This window comes from Capsicum annuum, chromosome 1, assembly GCF_002878395.1.
Source record: "Capsicum annuum cultivar UCD-10X-F1 chromosome 1, UCD10Xv1.1, whole genome shotgun sequence".
Classification (NCBI taxonomy): Eukaryota; Viridiplantae; Streptophyta; class Magnoliopsida; order Solanales; family Solanaceae; genus Capsicum; species Capsicum annuum.
In genome coordinates, this window is record NC_061111.1 from 245,018,739 (window position 1) to 245,046,191 (window position 27,453).

Consider the following 27,453-nt stretch of genomic DNA (forward strand, 5'->3'; position numbering starts at 1 on the left):
CTTTTTAAATAAATCAAATCCCTTTATTTTTTCTTCTCCAAAACTTTCGCGAAAAAAAAAAAAGCCTAAATGTTTGGTGGAGACATGAAAACGTCAAACTATTTATGCAGCAAATTTAATGCATTCACAACTCTCCCTCCCCCTCCTTCCCGCAGCTCAATCTTCGACTCCATCGCCGTCGCCAATGGTTGATTGATGGTACTTTTGGTTGAGAAAAAATTATCTTAGGATATTCTCACACTCAATGTGGGATAAAAAAAATAGTATAATTTCGAAATAATTTATTCTGTAATTTTATTCCAATCAAATATAAATTAAACTTATTCTAAAATTAATTGCGTAATTAATTATTACTCTAATCAAATGAGCCAGTCTGTTAAGAAGGAGGATTAATTTGTTGTATAGACGGATAAATATGTACAACATATACATAAAAAAGAGGACTGGTTTTACTAATTTTTCTTATAGAATATAAGAAAGTAAAATCACTCAAAAAAAAAAAAAAGATCATTTATGTAATTTATTTAGTGATTAGTTATTGTCTTACAAAAGAACTCAGTCTATTAAGAAACTAAATGTCAAAAATATGACTTTATTAAAAAAAGATGCTTCTAATTTTGACCCTAAGTATACTTATCTTTCTTTTTTTGGGTAACTTTTTCTTCTTTAAATAAACCAATAATGTTTAACCTAAGTAAACCTTTAGCAAATAAACAAACAAAAACTCAATAATAATGTTTAGTGGAGATAATGAAAACATCGGACCATTTACACATCCTCTCCGCCTCCTTCCCGCCCGCTCAATCTCCGTCGCAGCCGCCGTCGCCGTTGCCGGCATCGATGGATTGGGCGGAGACGACCGTGTTCCGCCGTGGAGTAATGAAGGAATTAGGGATTTGATAGCTATTAGAAGTGAACTAGAGACGGAGTTTACGTCGGCAAAGAGAAGCAATTTGAAGAATTTATGGGAGATTGTTGGTGTTAGGATGAATGAGAGAGGAGGATATAGAAGAAGTGGTGAACAATGTAAAACCATGTGGAACAATTTGATCAATCGTTATAAGGTACTTAATTGTTATTCTCGGTTTGTTTCAATTTGTTAAGAAAGGCTTTTGAATACGTAGAATGTAACAAAATGTGCTTTACATTGAAATTTGAATTGAATGAGTTGTTGAAAAAAGAAAATAGAGTCATAGGATATAGGAGAAGAGGTGGACAATGTAAAACCAAGTGGAACAATTTGATCAATCGTTATAAGGTACGATTTTTATTATTATAGGAGAAGTGAACTTATTATTTTCGTTTCGGTTCAATTTGTTTGTGAATTTAAGTGAAGTAGCTGGTAAAGTTGCTGTCATGTCACCACAAGGTGATAGGTTCAAGCCGCTAGAACAGTCTCTAGCAGCAATGCAAGGTAAGGCTGTGTACAGTAAACCTTCGTGGTCATGCTCTTCCCCAGACCCCACGCGCCGGGCTGCCCTTTGCTTTACGGAGTTTAATGAAGTAAGGAAAAGCTTTTGAATCTGGTATCTAAAATGTAACAAAATGTCGTTAATCTTGTGGTCTTAAATATGTTATTGTTTGTCCGGTTTTGACTTGACACAAAAGTTTAAGCAAGTAAAGAAAGACTTTTGAATCTCGTGGGGGTACGCACAATGCAATAAAATGTCTCTTAATATTGTGGTCTTAAGTATGTTATGTTTTTCTGGTTTTGACTTGACACATAGTTTAAGAAAGTAAAGAAAGGCTTCTGAATCTCGTGGTGGTATGTAAAATGTAACAAAATGTGCTTTAAACTTGTGTTCTTAAATATCTTGAGGAAATTGAATTTTGGATTTAATGAGTTGTTGAAAAAAAGAAAAGAGTCATTGATATTGCATGACAGAGAAGGATATAGGAGGATTTATGAACAATGTAAAAGCAAGTTGAACAATTTTATCAATTGTTATAAGGTACTTGCTTGTTATTCTTATTTTGTTTCAGTTTGTTTTCTGATTTTGACTTGACACGATGTTTAAGAAAGTAAAGAAAGACTTTTGAATCTCGTGGTGGTATGTAGAATGTAACAAAATATGCTTTAATCTTGTGATGTTAAATATGTTGTGGAAATTGAAATTTGAATTTAATGAGTTGTTGAAAAAAGAAAAAGTCATTGATATTGAATGAGAGAGGAGGATATAGGAGGAGTGATGAACAACGGAAAACCGTTTGGAACAATTTGATCAATCGTTATAAGGTACTTACTTATTTGTTCTTGTTTCATTTCAGTTTGTTTGTCTGATATTGACTTGACATGGAGTTTAAGAAAGTAAAGAGAAGCTTTTGAATCTCATGGTGGTATGTCGAATATAACAAAATGTGCTTTAATCTTTTGGTCATAAATATATTGTGGAAACTGAAATTTGAATTTAATGAGTTGTTGAAAAAAGAAAAGAGTCATTGATATTGAATTAGAGAGGAGGATATAAGAGGAATGATGAAAAATGTGAAACCAAGTGGAATAATTTGATCAATCGTTACGAGGTTCTTACTTATTTGTTCTCGTTTCGTTTCAATTTGTTTGTCTGATTTTGATTTGACAACTAGTTGGCTCATTGTTTAAGAAAGTAAAGAAAGGCTTTTGAATCTCTTGGTGGTATGTAGAATGTAACAAAACGTCGTTTAATCTTGTGGTTTTAAATATCTTATTGTTTGTTTGGTTTTGACTTGATGCAAAATTTAAGAAAGTAAAGAAAGACTTTTGAATCTAATGATGGTACGTAGAATGTAATAAAATGTCGTCTAATATTGTGGTTTTAAATATGTCATTGTTTGTCTTGTTTCGACTTGATGTAGAGTTTAAGAAAGTAAATAAAGATTTTTAAATCTTATGATGGTACGTAGAATGTAAAAAAATGTACTTTAATTTCGTGGTCTTAAATATGTGATGGAAAGTTGAAAGTTGAAATCAATGAGTTATCGAGAAAGAAACGAGTCGTTATTGAAATAGACTAAAAAGAAAATAAAGGAAGGCTTTTGAATCTAGTGGAGTAATAAGGAGATTAGGGATTTTATAGCTATTAGAGGTGAACTTGAGACGAAGTTTTCATCGGTGAAGAGAAGTAATTTGAAGAATTTGTGGGAGATTGTTGGTGTTAGGATGAATGAGAGAGGAAGATATAGGAGAAGTGGTGGACAATGTAAAAGCAAGTGGAACAATTTGATCAATCGTTGTAAGGTACTTAATTATTCTCGTTTTGTTTCATTTTTTTTGTCTGTTTTGACTTGACAACTAGTTGAATGTAGTTTAAGAAAGTAAAGAAAGGTTTTTGAATCTTGGTGAGGTAAGTAGAATGTAATAAAATGGTCGTTTAATCTTGTAGTCTTAAATATGCGATGGAAAGTTGAAAGTTGAACTTAATGAGTTGTTGAGAAAGAAAAAGAGTCATTGTTATTGAAATAGACTAAAAGAAAATAAAGAAAGGCTTTTGAATCTCGCGGAGTAATCAGGAGATTAGGGATTTCATAGCTATTAGAAGTGAACTTGAGATGAGTTTACATCAACGGTGAGAAGAAATTTGAAGAATTTATGGGAGATTGTTGGTGTTAGGATGAATGAGAGAGGAGGATATAGACATATAATAGAAGTGGTTAACAATAGTGGAAGAATTTGATCAATCGTTATAAGTTATTTATTTTCATTTCTTTTAAATTTGTTTGTCCGACTTTGACTCGACAACTAGTTGGTACATAGTTTAAGAAAGTACACTATCCATTCACTTTTACTTGCCACTTTTTGACATGGCACACCCAGTATGAAAACAATTATTGATATGTGATACCATCGAAACTACGAAAGCAAAAACAACATGAAAACAAGGGAAAACAATGGAAAACATGACAAACAAGTAAAGGATAAAAGGGATAGATAGATTGACACGAACAGATAAGAGAGGACAACCAAAGGGTATGTTAAGCCCTAAGACCTTCCTATCGATTATCACTAGCACCAACCTCTTACGAGGACCTCATGGGAACGGTTCCCGAGCAACCCACGTTTCGCACAAATCAGTAAAGCTCCCAACAAGCTTCAATGAAACACTCTCAAATGTGAACAACAACAACAACAAACCCAGTGTGTTCCCACTTAGTGGGGTCTGGGGGGGTAAGATGTACGCAGTCCATACCTCTACCTCTAATCAAATGTGAACATTTATTCAAAATCATCTAAGTCTAAAATGAAGAAAGTCCTAGCTATTTATAGGCCAAAGGCCATTTATTACAAATTGGGCCCAAAAGTGACACTAAATGCTAATTGGGCCCAAAAGTGACCCAAAAGCCCTAAAACTCAACAAAGAGCATTCTTCATTCTTCCAATCTTCTCACGGGGATCACAATATTCTTCATCTCTAAAGCTTGGCCATGAAGCGTTTTCACTTGTATCATCCTCTCCTTGAAGAGAATTTCTCCTCAAATTCAAGAGTGCATCATGTTCAAGACCAAGGATTTCCGGGGAGTTCTTAGAAGTAGGAGGAAGCATAACATGCGTAGCCAAGTGAAGTGGAATGCTAAGCTCTCTTTCTTGAGGCCAAACGTCTTCAATTGGCACTTTGTTGACTAGCATATTTGGGACGGTGATATCCCCATCACATGGATTCATGTCAACCTCCACATCTCATTAAGATCATCAACTCCTTCCTTTTGCTCCACGTTATCTTTGTAGTATGGATCACCTTCTCAAAGTATGATAGTTCTTCGTGATGGACACTCACTCATTTAGTGACCCCATCCTTGACATTTAAAGCATTAAGTTCCCTTAAGATTAGGATTACCTCCTTCTCTATGGGATACTTTGGAGCACTACTATTAATGGTCTTCTTCTCAAAATTCCTTTTGAATTCGGAGCCTTGACTCCCCATGTTAGGCTTAGTTGCCTCCTTCTCCAACTTGATATCTCTCTTTAACATCAATAGCCGCGTCTAAGAGATCATCCCCGGGCAAACTTGTGTATTGACATTCGAGAGGCAATTTCTTGATTCAATCCCACCTTAAACTGGATCTTGGTGTGCTCTTCATCCTCGTTGTAATCAAGCTTCAAGAGTAGATTTTTGAAATTCATCATAGTATGCTTCAACACTCTTTGTCTTCTTGTCTCAAATTGTACAACTTGGCAAGTAACCCTTGTCTATATCTCTCCGCTACATACTTGGCTCTCATAAGGGCCTTCGTTATATCTCATGGTGGATATTGACCTCCATGAAGAATCCCTTGTGTTCTTGTAGCCGATTCCCACCAAGTCAAAGAATATCCCTCAAATTGAGCGACGACATTGGTTGTCATCTTAACATCGGGCAAATCATTAGCTTGGAAGATCCCATCACATTGTGACTCCCACTTAAGGCACCTTTCGGGATCACTACCTCCATGAAAGCTAGGAAGAGTGACGTTGATAGAATTGAGGGCCCACATCATGCCCTCCATAACCACCTTGGTCCCTTGGGCTATGTCTTTATGCACCATATGCATAACCCCTTTCTAGATGTCCTATAAACTCTCCTTGAACTTTAACGACTTGGTTTGGTGGCATTTGGTTAAGTGGAGCTTGGTAGGGTGGATTCGGATTTGGTGGTCTTTGGTAGTGTGGTATTTGGATTTGGGGTACTTGATAGGGTGGGTAGTAGGGTGGATTGAGGCTGTGTGGGTTCAATCCTTGGGAAATTTGGTAGTTTGGAACTTGGGTTTGGTGTTTGATAGGGTGGTGTGAGAATTTGTGGAGCTTGGGGAAGGTTTTGGGGCATTTGTTGGTTGAATTGTAGTGGTCGGGCTACTTGTTGTGGAGTTTGGTTGGTAGTAGTAGTAGTAGGTAGGGGAGCACTTACTTGTGGGGGAGGGTAGAACATATGGTGGAGAGTTCTTGGAGAGATGGTAGTCGAGCTTTCTTGGGCTTGCCTACTTGAGGATGCTCGGTGATTGTGGTGAGGAGTAGCATTTGAAGAATTAAGATTTCCTTCCACCCTCACCATCCTTCAATCTAAATTCGTCACTCTCCCTTCCTCATTGGACAACTTCTCATTCACGTTTTCCATATCCTCCCTCATTATATTCATATCTTGTTGGATTCTCATGATTGCCTCGACCAAAGTGTCAACGCTTGCCCCGCTTGAGGTAGGTTGGATTTCATCTCCCGGTGCCACACTCAACACAACTAACAATCAAGGTTAACGTTAGTAAAATCAGCTCTCAATCCAAATGTTTGGATTGGCTCACTATTTAGCTCAGCTTGTTGGTCTTGGTTGTTCTCTCGAATAGAGTAGATTCTAGTTGAGAGAAGAATGAACTACTCGATTGAAACTAAAGGACTTGAAACAAAGAAAAGAACTAAGAAATAAACGAGAAAAGCGCTCAAAGAAAAGGACAAGAAAGAAAAAACGAACTCAAGAACTAATCACAACCAAGTAGAGTGATTTCTTGGTGTTAATTAGCCTAAGAATCAAAGAAGAGGTGTTTGAGAATCAAGGAATTGAAACTAGAAATCAAATTGAGCTTATTGGAATTTGGGAACCCGACGGCCTATAGGACGGCCTGTCAGCCTGTTCGTCGCACCCTGACCAGTATAGGTGTTGAGGAGCCTTGGGGTGACGGCTGGAGTGGCGGGTCGTCAGTCCCTTGGTGGTTCGTCGCACCACTCGTCACGCTTTAGCCAGAACAAACGCAATAATGGACTTGGGCGACGACCTGAGTTGGCGGACTGTTGCAAGGATGGTGGTTAGTCGCTCAAATCGTCAGCTACAATCAGTTTCGCTGCAATTCGTGCTCCACGTCCCAAGGCTGATTTCTTTGATTCTGTGATTTCTTGGGGCCACTTCACCTCATATTTGGTCTTTATGGGTCAAAAACACTCTTTCCAAAATTCGCACCAAGGGTTTTGGATCAAATTGTACTTTCTTGCTTCTTCTTCATCAAGAACTTCGAGAACAAGGACGAAGATTTCAAAAAAAAACCCAACTCTCTTATTTCAACTCTGCATCGCACCAAATTCGAAAGCTAAGCTCCCTTATGTATGGGTAACAATCCCCAATACTTTTCAACCTTCAATTTCACTCCAAAATTCTCAGATTTGAAGACCCATTTCGAAATTTCTTTAAGCTCAACTCATCAATGATAGAACCTCCAGATCAACTCCAATTAAACTCAAATTCGAGATTTAGACTCTAATAGTGTTAGAGAACAAGAATCTAACACTAAAAGCACAAGAAATACAAAAATCAATAACTCAAAATTTGACCGAAGGACAAAAACATGAATAGTGATTTTTTTGGGATTTTCGAATTTTCAACACAAATAGGCCCATGATTGACTTCGTAGAAACGAAATCAAGCTTATCTCTGATACCAAATGATACAATCGAAACCACGAACACGAAAATAATGGAAAGCATGACAAACAAGTAAAAGATAAAAGGGATAGATAGATTGACACAAAGAGACAAAGAGAGGACAACCAAAGGGTATGTTAAGCCCTAAGACCTCCCTATCGATTACCACTAGCACCAACCTCTTACGAGGAACTCACGAGAACGGATTGCGAGTGACCCACTTTTCGCACAAATCAATAAAGCTCTCAACAAGCTTCAATAAAACAATCTCAAGTGTTTACATTCATTCAAAATCATCTAAGTCTAAAATGAAGAGAGTCCTAACTATTTATAGACTAAAGGCCATTGGGCTCCAAAGTGATCCTAAATGCTAATTGGACCCAAAAGTGACCCAAAAGCCCCAAAACTCAACAAAGTGCATTCTTCATTCTTTCAATCTTCTCCTGGGGATCACAATATTCTTCTTCATCTCTAAAGCTTGTCCATGAGGCGTTTTCACTTGTATCAATATGACTATTTTATCATATTACCCCTATTAATTGATGTTTAGAGTAATATGTCTTGAAAATGGTTTGGAGAATAAACAGTTAATGCTAAGGGTAAAATAGAAAAAATTCTTTTGTCTTTTCTTGATATGTCAAAAGTAACAAGTAAAATTAGAAAATCCTATTTGGAAAATAGTGACAAGTAAAGCGAAGGGAGGGAGTAATACTTATTTATTCTCGATTTCGTTTCAATTTGTTTGTCTTATTTTGACTTGACAACTAGTTGGCATGTAGTTTAAGAAAGTAAATAAAGACTTTTGAATCTCGTGGTGGTACGTAGGTTGTATTAAAATGTGTTTTAAACTTGTGGTCTTAAATGTGGTGAAAAGTTGAAACTTGAAATTAAGTGCAAATGGAGTCATATAATTTCTTATTTATATTTGTTCATTTCTTAAATTAGGGTGTACTCACTTTGTTTCAACTCGTTTGTGTGATTTTGACTTGACAAAGATTTAAATAAAGTGAAGAAAGGTTTTTGAATCTTGTGGTGTTATGTAGAATGTAACAAAATTTCCTTTAATCTTGTAGTATTAAATAAGCCATGTGAAAAGTTGAAATTAATGAGTTGCCGGAAAAGGAAGAGAGTCATTGTTATTGAAATATACTAAAAAGAAAGTAAAGAAAGACTTTTGAATCTCATGGTGATATGTAGAATGTATCAATATGTATTTTAATCTTGTGGTCTTAAATATGCGATGGAAAGCAGAAAGTTGAAAGTAATGAGTTGCCAAGAAAAAATGAATCGTTTTTATTGAAATAAACTAAAAAGAAAGTAAAGAAACTTTCGAATTTCATGGTGGTGTATAAAATGAAATAAAATGTCGTTTGATCTTGTGGTCTTAAATATGCGTTGGAAAGTAGAAATTAATGAGTTGCCGAAAAAGAAAAGAGTCATTGTTATTGAAATAGACGAAAAAAAGGTAAGATGAACAAATTGAAACAGAGAGAGTATGACAAAGTACTAAAAGTTTAGTCTTTTATCATTAAGAATATCCAAAGAATGTTTTACAAAGTTATTGCGCCTGGCAAATTGGAATAAAGAGAGTATCTAGTAAAGTTCATGGTAAAGCTTCGTACAATAAATCCTTGTAGTTTGACCTTTCCCAGGACCCTGTGCATAGCGGGAGCTTTAGTGCACCGGGCTGCCCTCCTTTTTTTTTAAAAAAAAAATTTTAAAATTTAAATTTTGGTCGACCTATACTGATAACATTGTCCTTTTAGAAGTAAAATTATCTAAATTGTGAGATGTTAGGACGGATTGAGAGTAGTACTACAACAATATACCTAGTGTATTCCCACATGTGGGGTATGGGGAAAGTGGAGTGTATGCAGACTCTACCCGGTTGAGAGGCTTTTTCTGAAATACCTTCCACTCAAGTAACACACAATGAATTGAGGGTATGTTTAATAAAGTGATAGTTTCTGTTTTGCTTCATATATTTGTATTCTGGTGACTAAGAATGCTTTTTGGATGAGAAAACAAAGTTTTAGAGCAACATATTGTAGTCCGGGCATCCTAATGCCAGTAATCTATTGTGGATTTGTTGGTGCGTCTGAACTTTAAGTGAGAAGTGTAAAATCAGAAGTCAAGTACTGCACAGTAGTTTGGCTTATATGTTATATTAGCTATTGGGCAAAAAATAGTAGAATAGTTGAAAAGTTAGTTTAGTAGAGAAAACATCACATTAGACTTGAGAGTTTGAGTGGTTTAATGTATTTGAATTCCTGAAAGTTGAATATAAACTGAATACTATCAAATATTTTTGGGCTTCACATAATGGAAAGTGTCATAAAAATTGGACAAAGGTACTAGTATCTTTTGGATGTCTATTGTTGATTCTTAAAACACGAGGTGTCATTCATTTTGTGGGGTAGTGCAGATAGCTTCATAGATGATAACTCCCAATTTCTTCTGGGAGATATAATATGATGTTCTGAAATGTTTTGTTCTTGGGTGACTTTTTGTTTTCTGGTGCTCTTTTGATGGTTGCCATTTGCTGGATTCAAATTGGAATTTGTAAGCCAGTATTTCTTGTAAATGTCATGTGTAGTTTTGTTATCTTCCCTTGGTACGATATACCACCTGAGAGATGTTTTACCAAATAATAAAGTCTTGTCAGTATGTTCACATATTGTGGATTTTCTAGCATGTTATTTGGAATAGCCGAAGGATAAGTAAGTTGATGCATGTATTATTTTTGCAATTTTGTGTGCTCAAGACCAACTGACTTAGTAATTTCTAATTAGGTTTAGATTCATTTGTGTCAAGACTGCTCCTTTTGGGAGAACAGAAAGGACAATAGACTTGGTGGAAAGAGACGAGAGGAATTATAATAATACCAAATATAGTGAAGTAACTATAGAGATAATTGTAATTTTACTTGTCTATTAAAGGAAAAAGAAAGTCAAAAATGACTTAAAGAAAAGCTTTTTCTAGTTTCGACCATAATTTTTTTTTTTTTTGCCTCTTTTCTACTTGAATAAACCAAAAAGACTTTTCCCCCTCAAAAAATTTAGAAAAGAAAAAAATAACTCAATAATGTGTTGCATTAGGTGATATATTTGATGCAAATAAACACTAAAAATATGACTATATGGCAGCAATGTGCTGCGTTGGATGACACATTTGATATAAATATAAACTCAAAATATAACTATGTGGTGTCAATGTGTTGCATTGGCGATACATCTAATGCAAATATAAACTAAACATATGACTACATGGTAGTAATGTATTGCAATGGGGCGATACATTTTTAAAAAAATCCTAAAATTACCCTTCCAAAACCAACATTTTACTTTACTTATCTATTAAGAAAAGAAAAAGTTAAAAATATGACTTTATTCTAAATTTTTGAGTTTTTTTTTGCTAAAATATTTGGAGTGGAAAAAGGAAAAGGGTTTTGGTTTATTTAAAGAGGAAAAAGGAGCAAAATAATAATTATATTTTTAGGGTCATATTAAAAGAAGTTTTTTTTTGAATAAAGTCACACACAAACACACGCACACATGCATACATACATTCATACATACACACACACATATATATACACACAACAACATACCCAATATATTCCTACCAAGTGGCATATATATATATATGTATATATATATACACACACACATATATATCTCTAAATTTTTGTAGGGATTGAGAGTATAAATAAGTACCTTGTAACGAGTAATCAAATTCTTCCACTTGCTTTTATATTGTTCACCACTTCTCCTATATCCTCTTTCACTCATCCTAACACCAACCATCTCCCATAGATTCTTCAAATTACTTTGCTTCGTCGATGAAAATTCCATTTGAAGCTCACCTCGAATAGCTATTAAATCCCTAATCTCCTGATTACTCCACGGTGGAACACGATCGTCCTGCTTAGCAAACTCATCATCTCTGCCCAATCGACCGTCGACAGAGGAACTACCCCTGCCAGCGGCAACAGAGATTGAACCGCAAGGAGGGAGGTGGTGGGGGAGTTGCGGACACATTAAATGTTGCATAAATGATCCAACATTTTCTGTCTCCACCAAATATTTGGGTTGTTTATTTTCTAAAATTTTTTGAGTGAAAAAAGGGAAAGGGAAGGGAAAGGGTTTTGATTTATATAAAGAGGAAAAAAGAGGTGACAGTGTGATGTAACTTTTCTATACTGGGCTACCGGTGGTTGTTAGCTGGATTGTAATTCTTACACAGGTGATTAATATATACTTTTAGTTATCTCTAAAAAAAAAAAAGAGAAAAAATGAGCAAAAAATAAATATATTTTTAGGGTCAAATTAGAAGAAATTTTTTGAATATATATCTATATAGGAGGTGAGGGCGTGATGAACTTTCATAGACTGGGCTACCAGTGGTTGTTAGCTGGATTATAATTTTTACACAGGTGATTAATATGCACATTTAGTTACCTCTAAAAAGAGAGGAAAAAGGAACAAAAAATAAATATATTTTTAGGGTCAAATTAGAAGAAACTTTTTGAATGTACTCTAAAAAGATATATATTATATATATTTACATATGTATATTCAAAAAACTTCTAATTTGACCATAAAAATATATTTATTTTTTGTTTCTTTTTTTTTTTTTTTGTAAAGGTAACTAAATGTGTATATTAATCATCTGTGTAAGAATTGCAATCCAGCTAACAACCACTGGTAGCCCAGTCTAGAAAAGTTCATCACACCCTCATATATATATATATATATATATATTCAAAAGCTTTTTCTAATTTGACCATAAAAATATATTTATTTTTAGCTCTTTTTTCTTCTTTTTTTAGAGGTAACTAAATGTATATATTAATCATCTGTGTAAGAATTACAATCCAGCTAACAACCACTGATAGCCCAGTATAGAAAAGTTACATCACTCCCTCACCTTTTTTTTTCCTCTTTATATATATCAAAACCCTTTTCCCCATTTTCACTCAAAGTTTTAGCAAATAAAAACACCCAAAAGTTTGGTGGAGACAAAGAAAACGTTGGATCATTTATACAACATTTAATGCGTCTGCAACTCCCCCACCGCCTCCCTCCTTGGGGTTCAATCTCTGCTGTCGTTGGTAGTTCCTCTGTCGGCGGTCGATTGGGTAAAGATGATGAGTTTGCTAAGCAGGACAATCGTGTTCCGCCGTGGAGTAATCAGGAGATTAGGGATTTAATAGCTATTCGAGGTGAGCTTCAAATAGAATTTTCATCGACTAGTCGAAGTAATTTGAAGAATCTATGGGAGATTGTTGGTGTTAGAATGAGTGAAAGAGGATATAGGAGAAGTGGTGAACAATGTAAAAGCAAGTGGAAGACTTTGGTTACTCGTTACAAGGTACTTATTTATTCTCTAGATCCCTAAAAAAATTTAGAGAAGCTACTCGCTTCGTCTCAATTCGTTTGTTTGATTTTGACTTAGAAACGAAATTTAAGGAAGTAAACAAACATATGTAGAATGTACCAAAATGTCCTTTAATTTCGTAGTGTTAAACATGTCAGGCGGAAAGCGAAAATTAATAAGTTGCCGAATAAGATAAGAGACATTTTTTCTGAAACAAACAAAAAGTGAAGAGCAAGGGTCAAAACATACCTAAAATATTTCGGTTGTTCGAATATTGAACTATCAGGTGTGCGAGTCGCTTAGAACTATCGCCAATTATTTATCAAAACACATCTTAACTATCAGTTGTTCTCTTTCTACCCAATACATCACCATTGTTCAGGTAGAAGAAATGAACTATTGATTTGATAGTTGAGGTGTGTTTTGATAAGTAATTAATGATAGTTCAAGTAGAAAACTCACACACTTGATAGTGCATGCACGAAACTCAAAAAATGGGGATATTTTAGATGTGTTTTTAACCATTAACTCAAAGAAAGTTGGCCAAATAAATTGAAATGGAAGGAGTATGTCAAAAGTACTGAAAATTATCTTTTTATGGCTAAAAATATCTAAAAAATGTCATTACAAAGTTCTAGTTGAAGCGAAAACTGTTTGTTTCTGCATAATAGTAATTGTGCCAGACAAATTGGAATAGAGAGGGTATCTACAAGTGTGAATGGAGTCAGAATTTCTTATTTGCTTGTTCATTTTGCTCGACTGATATTGATAATATTGTTTTTAGATGTAAAATTATCTGAATATGAGATATTAGGACGGACTGAGAGTATGGTTAGTAAAGTGATGGTTTCTGCTTTGCTTCGTATGTGTGTATTTTGGATGAAACAAAGTTTTAGGGCAACATACTATAGTCCGGACGTTCTCATGCTAGTCACCTGCTGTGGATTTGTTGTTGCGTCTGAACTTGTATTTGAGAAGTGTGAAATTGAAAATAAAGTACTGCATGGGGAGCTATTACCTCTCTTGCCCCATTTTATGTGTTTAGTATTTGATTGGACATGGGATTTAAGACATTAGCTTGGCTTATATGCTATATATTAGCTATAGGGGAAAAGATAGTATAATAGTTGAAAAGTTAATTTAATCGAGAAAACAACACATTAGACTTGAGAGTGCTAATGGTTTAATGAATTTGAATTCATGATAGTTGAATATAAACTGAATACTATCAAATATATTTGGACCTCACAAAATGGGAAGAGCCATAAAATTGGGAAAAGGTGCTAGTATCTTTTGGATGTATGGAGAGTTGTTGATTCTTGAAACACGAGCATCATTCATTTTGTGGGGTAGCGCAGATAGCTTCATAGATGATAACTCCCAATTTCTTCTGGGAGATATATAGTATGACGTCACTGAAATGCTTCGTTCTCGGTGATTTTTTGTTTTTGGTGGACTCTTTTGATGGTTGCCATTTGCTGGATTCAAATTGGAATCTGTAAGCCAATATTTCTCTCTGATGTTATGTTTGGTTTTGTTATCTTCCCTTGGTGTAGGATATGCCACCTGAGAGGTATTTTACCTTACCAAATAAAGATGTCTTATCAGTATGTTCACTTACTGTATATTTTCTAGCATGTCATTTGGAATAGCCGAAGGATAAGTAAGTTGATGCATGTTTATTCTTGCAATTTTGGTTGTGCAAGTCCTTCCTCGGACCTCGTGCTTAGCGGGAGCTTTAGTGCACCGAGCTGCCTTTTAAGACCATCTACCGATTTAGTGATTTCCAATGAGGTTTAGATTCATGTGTGTCAAGTCTGCTCCTTTTAGGAGAAGAGAAGTGACAATGAACTTTGGGGAAAAAGAGGAATTATAATAATGCCATATTTAGTGAAGCACAGAATTAAGGGTAAGGGTAGAATGTGGAGATTCAGAAGAAACTCAGTCTAATTAGGAATCCAATTAGGATATGTCAAAAGTGACAAGTAAAACTAGAAATCTAATTAGGAAAATAGTGATAAGTAAAGCGAACAGAGGGAGTAATACTTATTTATTCTCGATTTCGTTTCAATTTGTTTGTTTGATTTTGACTTGACCACTAGTTGGCATGTAGTTTAAGAAAGTAAATAAAGGCTTTTGAATCTCGTGACGGTACGTAGAATGTATTAAAATGTGCTTTAAACTTGTGATCTTAAATATGCGATGAAAAGGTGAAACTTGAAATTAAGTGCAATTGGAGTCATATAATTTCATAGTTTTATTTGTTCATTTCTTAATTTTGGAGGTACTCGCTCCGTTTCAACTCGTTTGTGTGATTTTGACTTGGCACAGAGTTTAATAGAGTGAAGAAAGGTTTTTGAATCTTGTGGTGTTACGTAGAATGTAACAAAATTTCCTTTAACCTTGTGATATTAAATATGCCATGTGAAAATTTGAAAGATGAAATTAATGAGTTGCCGGAAAGGAAAAAAATCATTATTATTGAAATAGACAAAAAAGAAAGTAAAAAAAGAACTTTTGAATCCCATGGTGGTATGTAGAATGTATCATAATGTACTTTAATCTTGTGTCTTAAATATGCGATGGTTGCTACTTCTCCGGAGGTGGTATGGACTGCGTAAATCCTTGTTGTTTGACCCTTCTCGAGACTCTTTTTTTTTTAAATTTAAATTTTGGTCGACTTATACTGATAACATCGTCCTTTTAGAAGTAAAATTATCTAAATTGTGAGATGTTAGGACGGATTGAGAGTACAGCAACAACAACGTACCTGGTGTATTCCCACATGTGGGGTTTCGGGAAAGTAGAGTGTATGCAGACCCTACCTCGTTGAGAGTTTTTTTCTGAAATACCTTCGACTCAAGTAACACAACGAATTGAGGGTATGGTTAATAAAGTGATAGTTTCTGTTTTGCTTCATATGTTTGTATCTTGGTGACTAAGAATGCTTTTTGGATGAAAAAACAAATTTTTAGAGCAACATACTGTAGTCCGGGCGTTCTAATGCCAGTAATCTACTATTTGTTGGTGCATCTGAACTTTTAAGTGAGAAGTGTAAAATCGAAAGTAAAGGACTGCACAGTAGTTTGGCTTATATGTTATATTAGCTATTGGGCAAAAAATAGTAGAACAGTTGAAAAGTTGGTTTAGTAGAGAAAACATCACATTAGACTTGAGTTGTTTTAGTGGTTTAATGAATTTGACTTCCTGAAAGTTGAATATAAACTGAATACTATCAGATATTTTTGGGCTTCACATAATGGAAAGTGTCATAAAATCTGGAAAAACGTACTAGTATCTTTTGGATGTCTGTCGAGTTGTTGATTCATGAAACACGAGGCATCATTCATTTTGTGGGGTAGTGCAGATAGCTTCATAGATGATAACTCCGAATTTCTTTTGGGGATATAATATGATGTCCTGAAATGTTTCGTTCTCGGTGACTTTTTGTTTCTGGTGGACTCTTTGATGGTTGCCATTTGCTGGACTCAAATTGGAATTTGTAAGCCAGTATTTCTTGTAAATGTCATGTGCAGTTTTGTTGTCTCCCTTGGTATGATATACCATCTGAGAGATGTTTTACCAAATAATAGTCTTATCAGTACGTTCACATATTGTGGATTTTCTAGAATGTCATTTGGACTTGCCGAAGGATAAGTAAGTTGAAGCGTGTATTATTCTTGAAATTTCGTGTGGTCAAGACCATCTACTGACTTTGTAATTTCCAATTAGGTTTAGATTCATGTGTCAAGACTGCTCCAGAACAGAAAGGACAATAGACTTTGTGGAAAAAGAGAGGAATTATAATAATACCAAATTTAATGAAGTAAGCACAGAGATAATAGTAATTTTACTTTTCTTTTAAAGGAAAAAAAAGTCAAAAATATGACGCTTAGAAAAAGCTTTTTCTAATTTCGGCCATAAACACCGCTTTTTGTTTTTGCCTCTTTTCTACTTAAATAAACCAAAAAGGCCCTTTCCCCTCAAAAAATTTAGCAAAGAAAATATAACTCAATAATTTGTTGCATTAGGCGATACATTTGATGCAAATATAAACAAAATGTGACTACATGATGGTAATGTGTTGCGTTGGATTATACATTTTATATAACTATAAACTAAAAATATAACTACGTGTTGTCGATGTGTTGCATTGGCGATACATTTAGTGCAAATATAAACTAAACATATGAATTCATGGTAGTAATGTATTGCAATGGGGCGATACATTTTTAAAAAATTCCTAAAATTACCCTTCCAAAACTAACATTTTACTTGTCTATTAAGAAAAGAAAAAGTAAAAAATATGACTTATTCTAAATTCTTTTTCTTTGTTAAAATTTTTGGAGTGGAAAAAGGAAAAGGGTTTTGGTTTATTTAAAGAGAAAAAAGGAGCAAAATAATAAATACTCCCTCCATTCCAAAATAAATGAATTGTTGAGCTATTTTTCAATGTCCAAAATAAATGAATTGTTCATTCTTCAAGAGACATGTTGAAAATTTCTTTCAATTTTACCCTTTCATTTAATGAGACTTTTAAGTACTTCACATTTTCTAAGAGAGTAATTTATGAACCATTAAAAGGGTAATAATGAAAAGTAACCTGCAATTTATGTCCTAAAAGATTTTTCTTAAAGGGTGTGCTATACCCCAACAATTCAATTATTTTTGGAATGGAGGGAGTATATTTTTAGGGTCAAATTAGAAGTTCTTTTTTGAATAAAGTCACACATACACACACACATATATATATATATGACTTTATTCAATAACTTCTAATATTTGTTTTTTGCTTCTTTTTTCTCTTTTTTAGAGGTAACTAAATATGTATATTAATCACCTGTGTAAGAATCACAATCCCATCTTACAACCACTGTTAGCCCTCACCTCATTATTCTCTTTAAATAAACCAAAACCCTTTTCCTTTTCTCACTTCAAAAATTTTAGCAAATTAAAACCCCAAATGTTCGGTGGAAATGAAAACGTTGGATCATTTATGCAACATTTAATGCGTCCGCAACTCCCCCACCACCTCTCTCCCCACGGCTCAATCTCCATTGCCGCTGGCGGTGGTAGTTCCTCCGCTAGTGGTCGTAGTTCCTCTGTCGGCGATCGATTGGGTAGAGACGATGAGTTTGCTACGCGGGACGGCCGTGTTCCACCGTGGAGTAATCAGGAGATTAGGGATTTCATAGCTATTCGAGGTGAGCTTCAAATAGAATTTTCATCGACGAAGCGAAGTAATTTGAAGAATCTATGGGAGATTGTTGGTGTTTGGATGAATGAAAGAGGATATAGGAGAAGTGGTGAACAATGTAAAATCAAGTGGAAGAATTTGATCACTCGTTACAAGGTACTTATTTATTCTCTCAATCCCTAAATAAATTTAGAGAAGCTACTCACTTCGTTTCCACTTGTTTGATTGATTTGACCTAGAAATGGAATTTAAGGAAGTGAACAAATACTTGTAGAATGTGTACCACAATGTCCTTTAATTTTGTAGTGTTAAACATGTCAGGTGGAAAGCTGAAATTAATAAGTTGCCGAATAAGGTAAGAGACATTTTTCTGATACTAACAAAAAGTAAAAGAGCTAAGGGTCAAAACATATCTAAAATATCTGGTTGTTCCAATATTATACTATCAGGTGTGTGAGTCTCATACTTGAACTATCGCCAACTATTTCTCATAACACATCTTAACTATCAGTTGTTCACTTTCCTACCCAATACATCACCATCGTTTAGATAGAAGTGAACAATTGATAGTTGAGATGTGTTTTGATTAATAGTTGATGATAGTTCAAGTATAAAACTCACACACTTGATAGTGCAGGCATAAAACTCAAAAAATAAAAAAATGGAGATATTTTAGATGTGTTTTTGGCCATTAACTCAAAGAAAGTAAGCCAAATAAATTGAAATGGAGGGAGTATGTCAAAAGTACTGAAAATTATTTATTTTATGGCTAAAAATATCTAAAGAATGTTATTACAAAGTTCTAGTTGAACAGAAAACTGTTTGATTCTGCGTAATAGTAATTGTGCCTGACAAATTGGAATAGAGAGGGTATCTATAAGTGTGATTGGAGTCAGCATTTCTTATTTGTTTGTTCATTTTGCTCGACTGGTATTGATAATATTGTTTTTAGATGTAAAAATATCTGAATATGAGATATTAGGACGGACTGAGAGTATGGTTAGTAAAGTGATGGTTTCTGCTTTGCTTCATATGTGTGTATTTTGGATAAAACAAAGGTTTAGAGCAACATACTATAGTCCGGACGTAATCATGCTAGTTATCTTTTGCGGATTTGTTGTTGCGTCTGAACTTGTATTTGAGAAGTGTGAAATTGAAAATAAAGTACCGCATGGTAAATTATTTCCTCTCTTGCCCCATTTTATGTGTTTAGTGTTTGATTGGACATGGGATTTAAGACATTAGTTTGGCTTATATGATATAATATTATCTATAGCGGAAAAGATAGTATAATAGTTGAAAAGTTAATTTAATCGAGAAAACATCACACTAGAGTTCTAATGGTTTAATGAATTTGAATTCATGACAGTTGAATATAAACTGAATATCATCAAATATATTTGGACCTCACAAAATGGAAAGAGCCATAAAATTGAGAAGAGTTACTAGTATCTTTTGGATGTCAGAAGAGTTGTTGATTCATGAAACACAAGCATCATTCATTTCGTGGGGTAGTGCAGATAGCTTCATAGATGATAACTCCCAATTTCTTCTGGGAGATATAATATGATGTCACTGAGATTCTTCGTTCTCAGTGATTTTTTGTTTCTGGTGGACTCTTTTGATGGTTGCCATTTGCTGGATTCAAATTGGAGTCTGTAAGCCAGTATTTCTTGCTAATGTCATGTGTGGTTGTGTTATCTTTCCTTGGTGTAGGATATACCACCTGAGAGGTATTTTACATTACCAAATAAAAATGTCTTATCAATATGTTCACTTACTGTGGATTTTCTAGCATGTCATTTGGAATAGCCAAAGGATAAGTAAGTTGATGCATGTTTATTCTTGCAATTTTGTGTGTGCAAGTCCTTCCCCAGGCCCTTCACATAGCGAGAGCTTTAGTTCACGGAGTTTTCCTTTAAGACCATCTACTGACTGTGATTTCCAATGAGGTTTATATTCATGTGTGTCAAGGCTGCCCCTTTTAGGAGAAGGGAAGGGACAATGAACTTTGGGGAAAAGGAGGAATTATAATAATGCCATATTTAGTGAAGTAAGCACAGAGATAAGGTAAGGGTAGAATATGGAGATGCAAAAGAAACTCAGTCCAAGCACATATCGTTGTTGGTTTTACGTGCGTGGGTCTACATATGAGTCTTCTAATGACATTATCGCTCACTGAAAGGTACTGGAAATTCGTTGTTGTAACTTTTCTTAGAGCGAACAAGCTTTTTGGTCGAGGGATGTTTCATTTCATTCTTCTTTCCTCTCATGTTTGTATTTGGTTTTCCATATTTTGTTGTTAACAGCGGCAAATGAGGTTGTTTTTTGTGTTGATGGAAAATATTTCTTTTTAATAACTTGAGTTTCTTGTCATGCATTGCGTTCATCATTATCAGGTGATTTTGCCTTATTGAATTTGTTGTCGTTTTGGTTTAGATCCTTTAACAGTCTACTTCACGACTTTCTGATGCTTCTCTAACTGCTATATTTTCATGCTACTTCTGAAGTATCCATTTCGGGGTGGGGGTGAGGGGTGGCAGCAAAGAATAAAAGAAACTCTCGTTCTTTTCTGAATTGTTTATCAAAGTTGAGCGATCCACTGTTAAATAAAGAAAATATCATGACAAAGAATAAATTTCATCTTTGTCGAGCACAACGGTTGTCCCCAAAAAAAAAGAATAAACTTCATCATTTGCTTTGTTGTACAATCAAATGGCACATACTTGCTCTGTAGATTAGTGATAATAAACAGTCAGAAAGGAGGTAGCTCTATCTTGCTCATTTTTTTCATATTGCAAAAGTCAGATTGACACCAGTTTTGTTCAAAGAGGGGGAGAGAGTCACTGATTTGCTTCTCCTTTGGGAAATATTTACTTCAAGTTGTTCCTTAAAGCTGAAAAAGGATAGGGGAAAAAGTTTGCGTGCTCCTTGTCCTTTCTATCCAAACAAGGGAAATATCAACATCTTACTCCTTAGGTGATTCAACCCGGGTTGATCCAAGACCCCTCCTTCGTAGTCAATTTGAAGAGCTCACCAAAGAAGGAATAAAGGATCGCCTAAGTGAAGGGTGTGAACTCACCAAAAGAGAAAGGAATCACCAAAGTCACAAGCCAACTGATGACTTTGGCAATGGAGACGAGTTTGGCGATCCACCATGAGAGTTGGGTGATGGGAGGAGCACTTTGGCGCACGGGCGATGGAAGGAGCATTTTGGCGCATCACCATTGGCGATGGACTAAGTATCTCCCAACTGTGCCGTTTTCATTGAGGGTCACTTTTGGGCCCACTATATAATAAATAGCTCATAGCTATAAATAGCTAGAATTTCCCTTTTCTTCTGTAGTTGATGCTTGATGAAAAATACACCGTGTTCGAAGTTTCTTTAAGGCTTTTGGTGAATTTTCTTTGAAATGTTGGTTACGAGTGGATTAATTTACACTCGTGGTCTTCGTAGGAGTTAAGTGCTCGTTGTAGGATAATCGTTTGAGGGTCATTGGTTTAATATACCTTTGATTTGATTACTTTTCCACTTGTGTCTATCTATTTATCGTTTCCTTTGTTATTTTCAGTTATTATTTTATCTTTCGTTTTCGTATTTTGATTCGTATCATCTAGTATTAGAGCCATGCTTGGATTTGTCCCCACGAATTCTGTCTTGGGTTACAAAAAAAAGTGTCCAAAAACGTTTTTAAAAGTTTCAAAATTTTTGAGTTTTGATTTTTGTGTTTTCTTGAGTTTCTGATACTAGATTTGTTTTCTCTAGTATTATTTAGGTCTAGATCTGAAATTTGGTTTTGATTGGAGCGATTATGAAGATTCACCATTTTGACTTTGCAGTTTGAAGAAAATGGAAGTGGGTTCTTAGATTTGGAATTTTAGGCTTGTATTTGAGGGTTCAAAGGCATTGGGGATTGTTTTCCATAGTGAGAGGAGCCTTGGTTTAAAATTTCGTGAATTTGAGCCAAATTGAGGGAGTTATGAATTTTGAATATTTGTATTGTTCTTGGTGTTCTTGAGGTCCTTCAAATCTTCAAGGCAAAGGAATCTTTCAAAAGCTGGTGTTTGATCCTAGGAAAGAGAGAAAAAGGAAAGGATAAGTGTTAATACAAAATAGAAATATTTTAAAAGAGGAAAAGGACAAGGAAAAAAGTACAACTGGGGCCACAAAAACCTTAAAATTCGTGGTTTCATTCAGGTGCACAGACTGCCAACTTTGGCACACCCTTTACCCCATCACTGAAGTCCATGAGGAATCGCCGAATAGCTCAAGTCCATCACCAAACTTAACTTTACAGAATGTTAAGTTCCGCGATACAGGGTCAAGTTTGGGCGATGTACACACACTTTGGCGATCCAAACTACACTTTGTCCAATCAATCTCAGGTTTTATCATCTTAGTTGCCTTTCTCTGGGTTCTAATCCATTCTCTTGATTCCTAAACTAATAATTATCAACTAGTATTTGATCAACTTGGTTGCTTGATTAGTCTTTTGAGTCCAATCTTTCTTAAGTTCTATTTTCTTTTGTGCTTTTCTTGTTTTCATTCTCGTCGTTACTTTTTGTTTCAAGTCCTGTAGTTTTAATCGAGTCGTATGTTCTTCCCTGAACAAGAATCTGTTCTAACCTAGAGTAGCAAAATTGACATTTTGTATACCAAGGGGAACAAGCAAAGTTCAACTTAATCGAGCAAATCATGAGGCAATCGAGGTGTGAAAGCCCCGGTGATTGGGAGTTTTGATTTCACTAACGTTAACATTGTTTGTTACTTGTGTTGAGTGTCTTATTGATAGGTACCATGGCACCGGGAGATGAAACCCAGCTTACCACAGGTGGAGCAAACTTTGATACCTTAGTGGAGGCTATCATGGAGATGCGATAAGATATGAATGTGATGAATGAGAGAATGTCAAACGTAGATGAGAGGCTGTCGAACGTGGATGGAAGGATAATGAGGTATGGATGGAGGGATGGTAAATGTGGAGGGGTACCTTAACTCAAATTCTACTCAAAACAACCTCCAAGTGTCCTCAAGTCCTCAAGTGGACACACCCAGGAAACTTCTGCTACTATCTCTCCTAGAACCCTACACCAAATGATCTACCCTCTGATGCAAGTGAACGTTCCATTACCTCCTACTAATACCAATCAAACATTGCGAAATGTAGCTACTAGCTCGATCATTAGAATTTAACCAAACCCAACAAATGCCCCAAAATCCACCGTCAAGCCCCATACCTTCAAATTCCTCCCTACTAAGTGCCACAAGGTCTCAATCCACCCTACTATCTACCCCATGAAGTGCCACACGACCAAAACCCACCCTACCAAGTACTATAAAACCAAAATCCACCTATCAATCTCCACAAAACCAAAATCTACCCAATCAAGCCGTAGGAGTTCAAAGTGAGTTTGAGAAACCCATAGAAGGAGGTTATGGGTATGGTGCTCAAGGGAATAGACCAAGGGACCAAGGCGGGTATGGAGGTCGTGTCATGGGCCTCAATTCTATCAAGGCCACTCTTCCTAGTTTTAAGGGGGTAGTGATCTCGAAGGATATCTCAAATGGGAGTCGCAATGTGATAGGATCTTCCAAGATAATGCTTTGGACGATGTTAAGAAGACTACCTATGATGTTGCTCAATTTGAAGGATATGCATTGAATTGGTGGGAATCGGCAAAGAGAATACATGGGGTCCTTCATGCAGGGCATTATCCATCATGGCAAGCAATGAAGGCCATCATGGCAAGCAATGAAGGCCATCATGAGGACTAAGTATGTGTTAGAGAGGCATAGGCAAGGGTTGCTTGCTATGTTGTGCAACTTGAGGCAAGAAGACGAGTGTAGAAGCGTACTATGATTGTATGACGAATTCCAAAACTTACTCTTGAAACTTGATTACGAGGACGAAAAGCATACCAAGATTCGATTCAAGGTGCGGTTGAATCAAGAAATCGTCTCTAGAATGTCGATAAACGAGTTTGCCCGAATGGATGATATTTTAGAAGTGGCTATCGATGTTGAACAAGATATCAAAACAGAGAAAGCCATCAAGCCTAGGGAAGGAGATCAAGTGTCCTCAATTTGGAATCAAGGCGCCGAATTCAAGAAGTCTTTTGAGAAGAATGCTCCAAGGTACCCCAAGAGAAGGAGGTAACAAAAACCCGCCCAATGGTCTTAAAGGCATCCATTGTTTTAAATATCAAGGATAGGGTTATCGAATGAGTGAGTGTCCTACCCAGAGAGCAATTATTCTTCGAGAAGTAGATTCATACTACAAGGAGGAAGTGGAGCAAGAAGATGACTGCATAGGGGAAGGTGATGACTTTGGTGAAGATGCGGAGGATATAACATGGATAGGGATGTCACCACCTAATTATGCTTGCCAACAATGTGCCAATCGAAGAGGTCTTGCCAACAAGAAGCGAGTTATGAATCTTGCCCATTCCAAGAATCTTCCTGAATACTATGATGATAATGGTGGATACAAATTCTTTATCTATGCAAAGAATACTAATTCTCTTCAAGAAAGAGAGGATGATACAGTCTGAGTTGCCCTAAGACCCCTCATTTGTAGTCAAGTTGAACAACTCACCATAGAAGGAATAAAGGATCGCCAAAGTGAAAAGGATGAACTCACCAAAAGGGAAGGGAATCATCGAAGTCACAAGCCAATTGATGACTTTGGCGATGGAGATGAGTTTTGTGATCCACCGTGAGAGTTGGGCGATGGGAGGAGCACTTTAGCACAGGGGCGATGGAAGGAGCGCTTTGGCATTATCGTCAAAGCATTTGGCGATGGATTATCTCCCAACTGGGCCATTTTCATTAGGGTCACTTTTGGGCCAATTTTGTAATAAATAGCCCTTGGTTATAAATAGCTAGGATTTTCCTTTTTTCCCTTAGTTAATGCTTGATGAAAATACACTTGAGAGTGTTCAAAGCTTGTTGAAAGCTTTTGATAAACTTTGCTTTGAAACGTTGCTTGCAAGTGCATTAATTTCCCATGAGGTCTTCGTAGGAGTTAGGTGCTCGTTGTAGGATAATCGTTTGAGGGTCAATGGCTTAATAAACCTTTGATTTGCTTACTTTTCCTCTTCTTGTGTCTATCTATTTATCATTCTCCTTTGTTATTTCCATTTTCGTATTTTATCTTTCGTTTCCGTATTTTGATTCATATCATTAGGGCAAGGTATATTGCATGAGTGCCAATAGGGGTAAATTTATCTGGTCATTTAGTCAAGGTTTGGTTGCCTGAGATCTATTAGTGGTAAGTTAATTGTCTACTTTTTTGATTTAATCCTTCACCACTTGCTGTAAAGGATAATACAGTTTGTTCCTCCTTCGAGGAAGAAACCCAAACTTCTCACCTTCAACAAGTCATTGCTCTTTTATCTCCTTCGATTCAGTTAACTTGACAAATTTGTTTTCTATACATTTCTTAAAACTTAGAGGAAACAACTTGAGAAGCAGTACGAATGGTTTGCTTCCTGGAGTTGCAAAATTTATTCGCGCAGTAAAAGTGTCACAACCCAAACCTAAAAGTGTCACAACCTAAACCCGGGGATGGGCGTGACGGGCATCTCAAGCCCACCATGGGCCGAAGACAGCTCCCTTAGCCTTTCCTCAAGAGCATAATAAAATTAACAGCGGAAGCTAACCAAAATAGTAATAAAGATGGATGAATCAAATGAAAATTTTAAGAGTCAAAACAAGGTATCTATGACATCCCAATCCTGTCCACAAAAACTTCTAAACCAAGAATACCAAAAACTTCTGAACCCCTTTCTAAATTCAAGAACTTTCCCAAAACACCTTTTTAACATCCCTTACTATAATTCAAGTCAAAAATTACCATTATGTACGCGGGAGGGTTAAAAATAAAATGATCGAAATTTTACGGGGTCTTACATTATTCCCTTTAGGATCATTCGTTCCCGAATGAGAAGTTAGGACATTTTTTACACGATAATAGAGAGAGTACAGTGGAATCCAATGACAAATTTGAAATGCTACAAGAGGGAAATAAAAATCATACCTGAAGTACTTTCATCCAACGTTGGGAACAAGTACGGGTATTTGGCTTTCATGTCTTCTTTAGACTCCCATGTAGCTTCTTCCATCCTTTGATTTTCCAAAGAACCTTCATCGAAACTATATCCTTAGTTCTCAATCTACGAACCTGCCTATCCAATATTTCAACTGGGACTTCCTCATAAGACAGAAGGGGAGCCTTAGAGTAACTGGTAAAGTTACTGCCATGTGACCAGGAGGTCATGGGTTCAAGCCTTGGAAATAGCCTTTGGCGGAAATGCAAGGTAAGACTGCATACAATACACCTTTGTGGTAGGCCCTTTCCTGGACAGTGCATATTGCGGTAACTTTTGTGCATTGGGCTGCCCTTTTTCACTTCCTCATAAGACAACGAATCCTTAACACTAACGTCCTCAACAAGCACTATCAAAGAAGGGTAACCCACACACTTCTTAAGCATGGATACACGGAAAACTGGATGAATGGAGGCCAATCTTGCTGGTAAATCTAATTCATAAGCGACATTCCCAATTCTCCTTACAATTTGATACAATCTGATACAGATCAATATATTGGGGACTGAGCTTTCCCTTTATTCCAAAACTCAATGACTTCTTTTACAGGAGAAACCTTCAAGAATACCCAATTGGTAACTTCAAACTCCAACTCCCTCTGCCTCACATCTGTATAAGACTTTTGGCGACTTTGAGCAGTCTTAAGTCTTTCTCTAATCACCTTCACCTTTGCCATGGCTTGGAACCAAGTCAGGGTCAAACAACCTAGTCTCACCCACCTCTAACCATTTGATAGGAGACCTGCACCTTCTACCCTAAAGGGCCTCAAAGGGGCCATCTGGATGCGGGAATGATAACTATTGTTATAAGCAAACTCAATAAGAGGCAAATGGTCAGCCCGACTACCTTTAAAATCAATCACACAGGCCCTTAGCGTATCCTCTAAATTCTGAGTAGAACGTTCCACTTTTCCATCCGTTTGAGGGTGGAAAACGGTTCTAAGGTTTAACTGTGTACCCAAACCTTTCTGAAACAAATGCCAGAAGTGAGAAGAAAACTGCGTACCTCGGTGTGAAATGATGGACACCGTCGCCCTATGCAGCTTAACGATTTCCTGAATAAACAACTGGACATAATCCTCTCCTGAGTAGTTAGTACTTACTGGCAAAAAGTGAGCAGACCTAGCCATTCTATCCACTATGACCCAAATATAATCATACTGATTGCGAGACCGCGGAAGACCCGTAACGAAATCCATATTAATTATCTCCCACTTCCACATGGGCAATTTAATTTCTTGGGACGTGCCATCAGGCCTCAAATGCTCAACCTTGACTTGCTGACAAACTATACATTCAGCAACAAAGTTCGCCACATCTCTCTTCATATTATTCCACCAGTATATTTCCTTCAAGTCATGATACATTTTGGTCGAACCCGGATGAATTGTATATTACGACTTATGAACTTCGTT

At 36.0% G+C, this 27,453-nt stretch overlaps 1 protein-coding gene across 2 annotated transcripts in view; it reads left to right on the forward strand.

Annotated features, from left to right (window-relative positions):
* The first annotated feature begins 639 nt into the window (after window positions 1-639).
* Window positions 640-27,453, forward strand: part of LOC107849575 (trihelix transcription factor GT-3b) — a 37,313-nt gene continuing 10,499 nt past the window's right edge. Inside the window, exon 1 of one of the 2 annotated variants that reach the window (XM_016694143.2) lies at window positions 640-1,064. In XM_016694143.2, the coding sequence (XP_016549629.2) occupies window positions 735-1,064 (330 nt within the window). In that variant the 5' untranslated portion in view covers window positions 640-734. Of the gene's footprint in view, window positions 1,065-11,952; window positions 18,087-27,453 lie in introns of those variants that run through there. The other variant, XM_016694135.2, reaches the window with a different exon arrangement.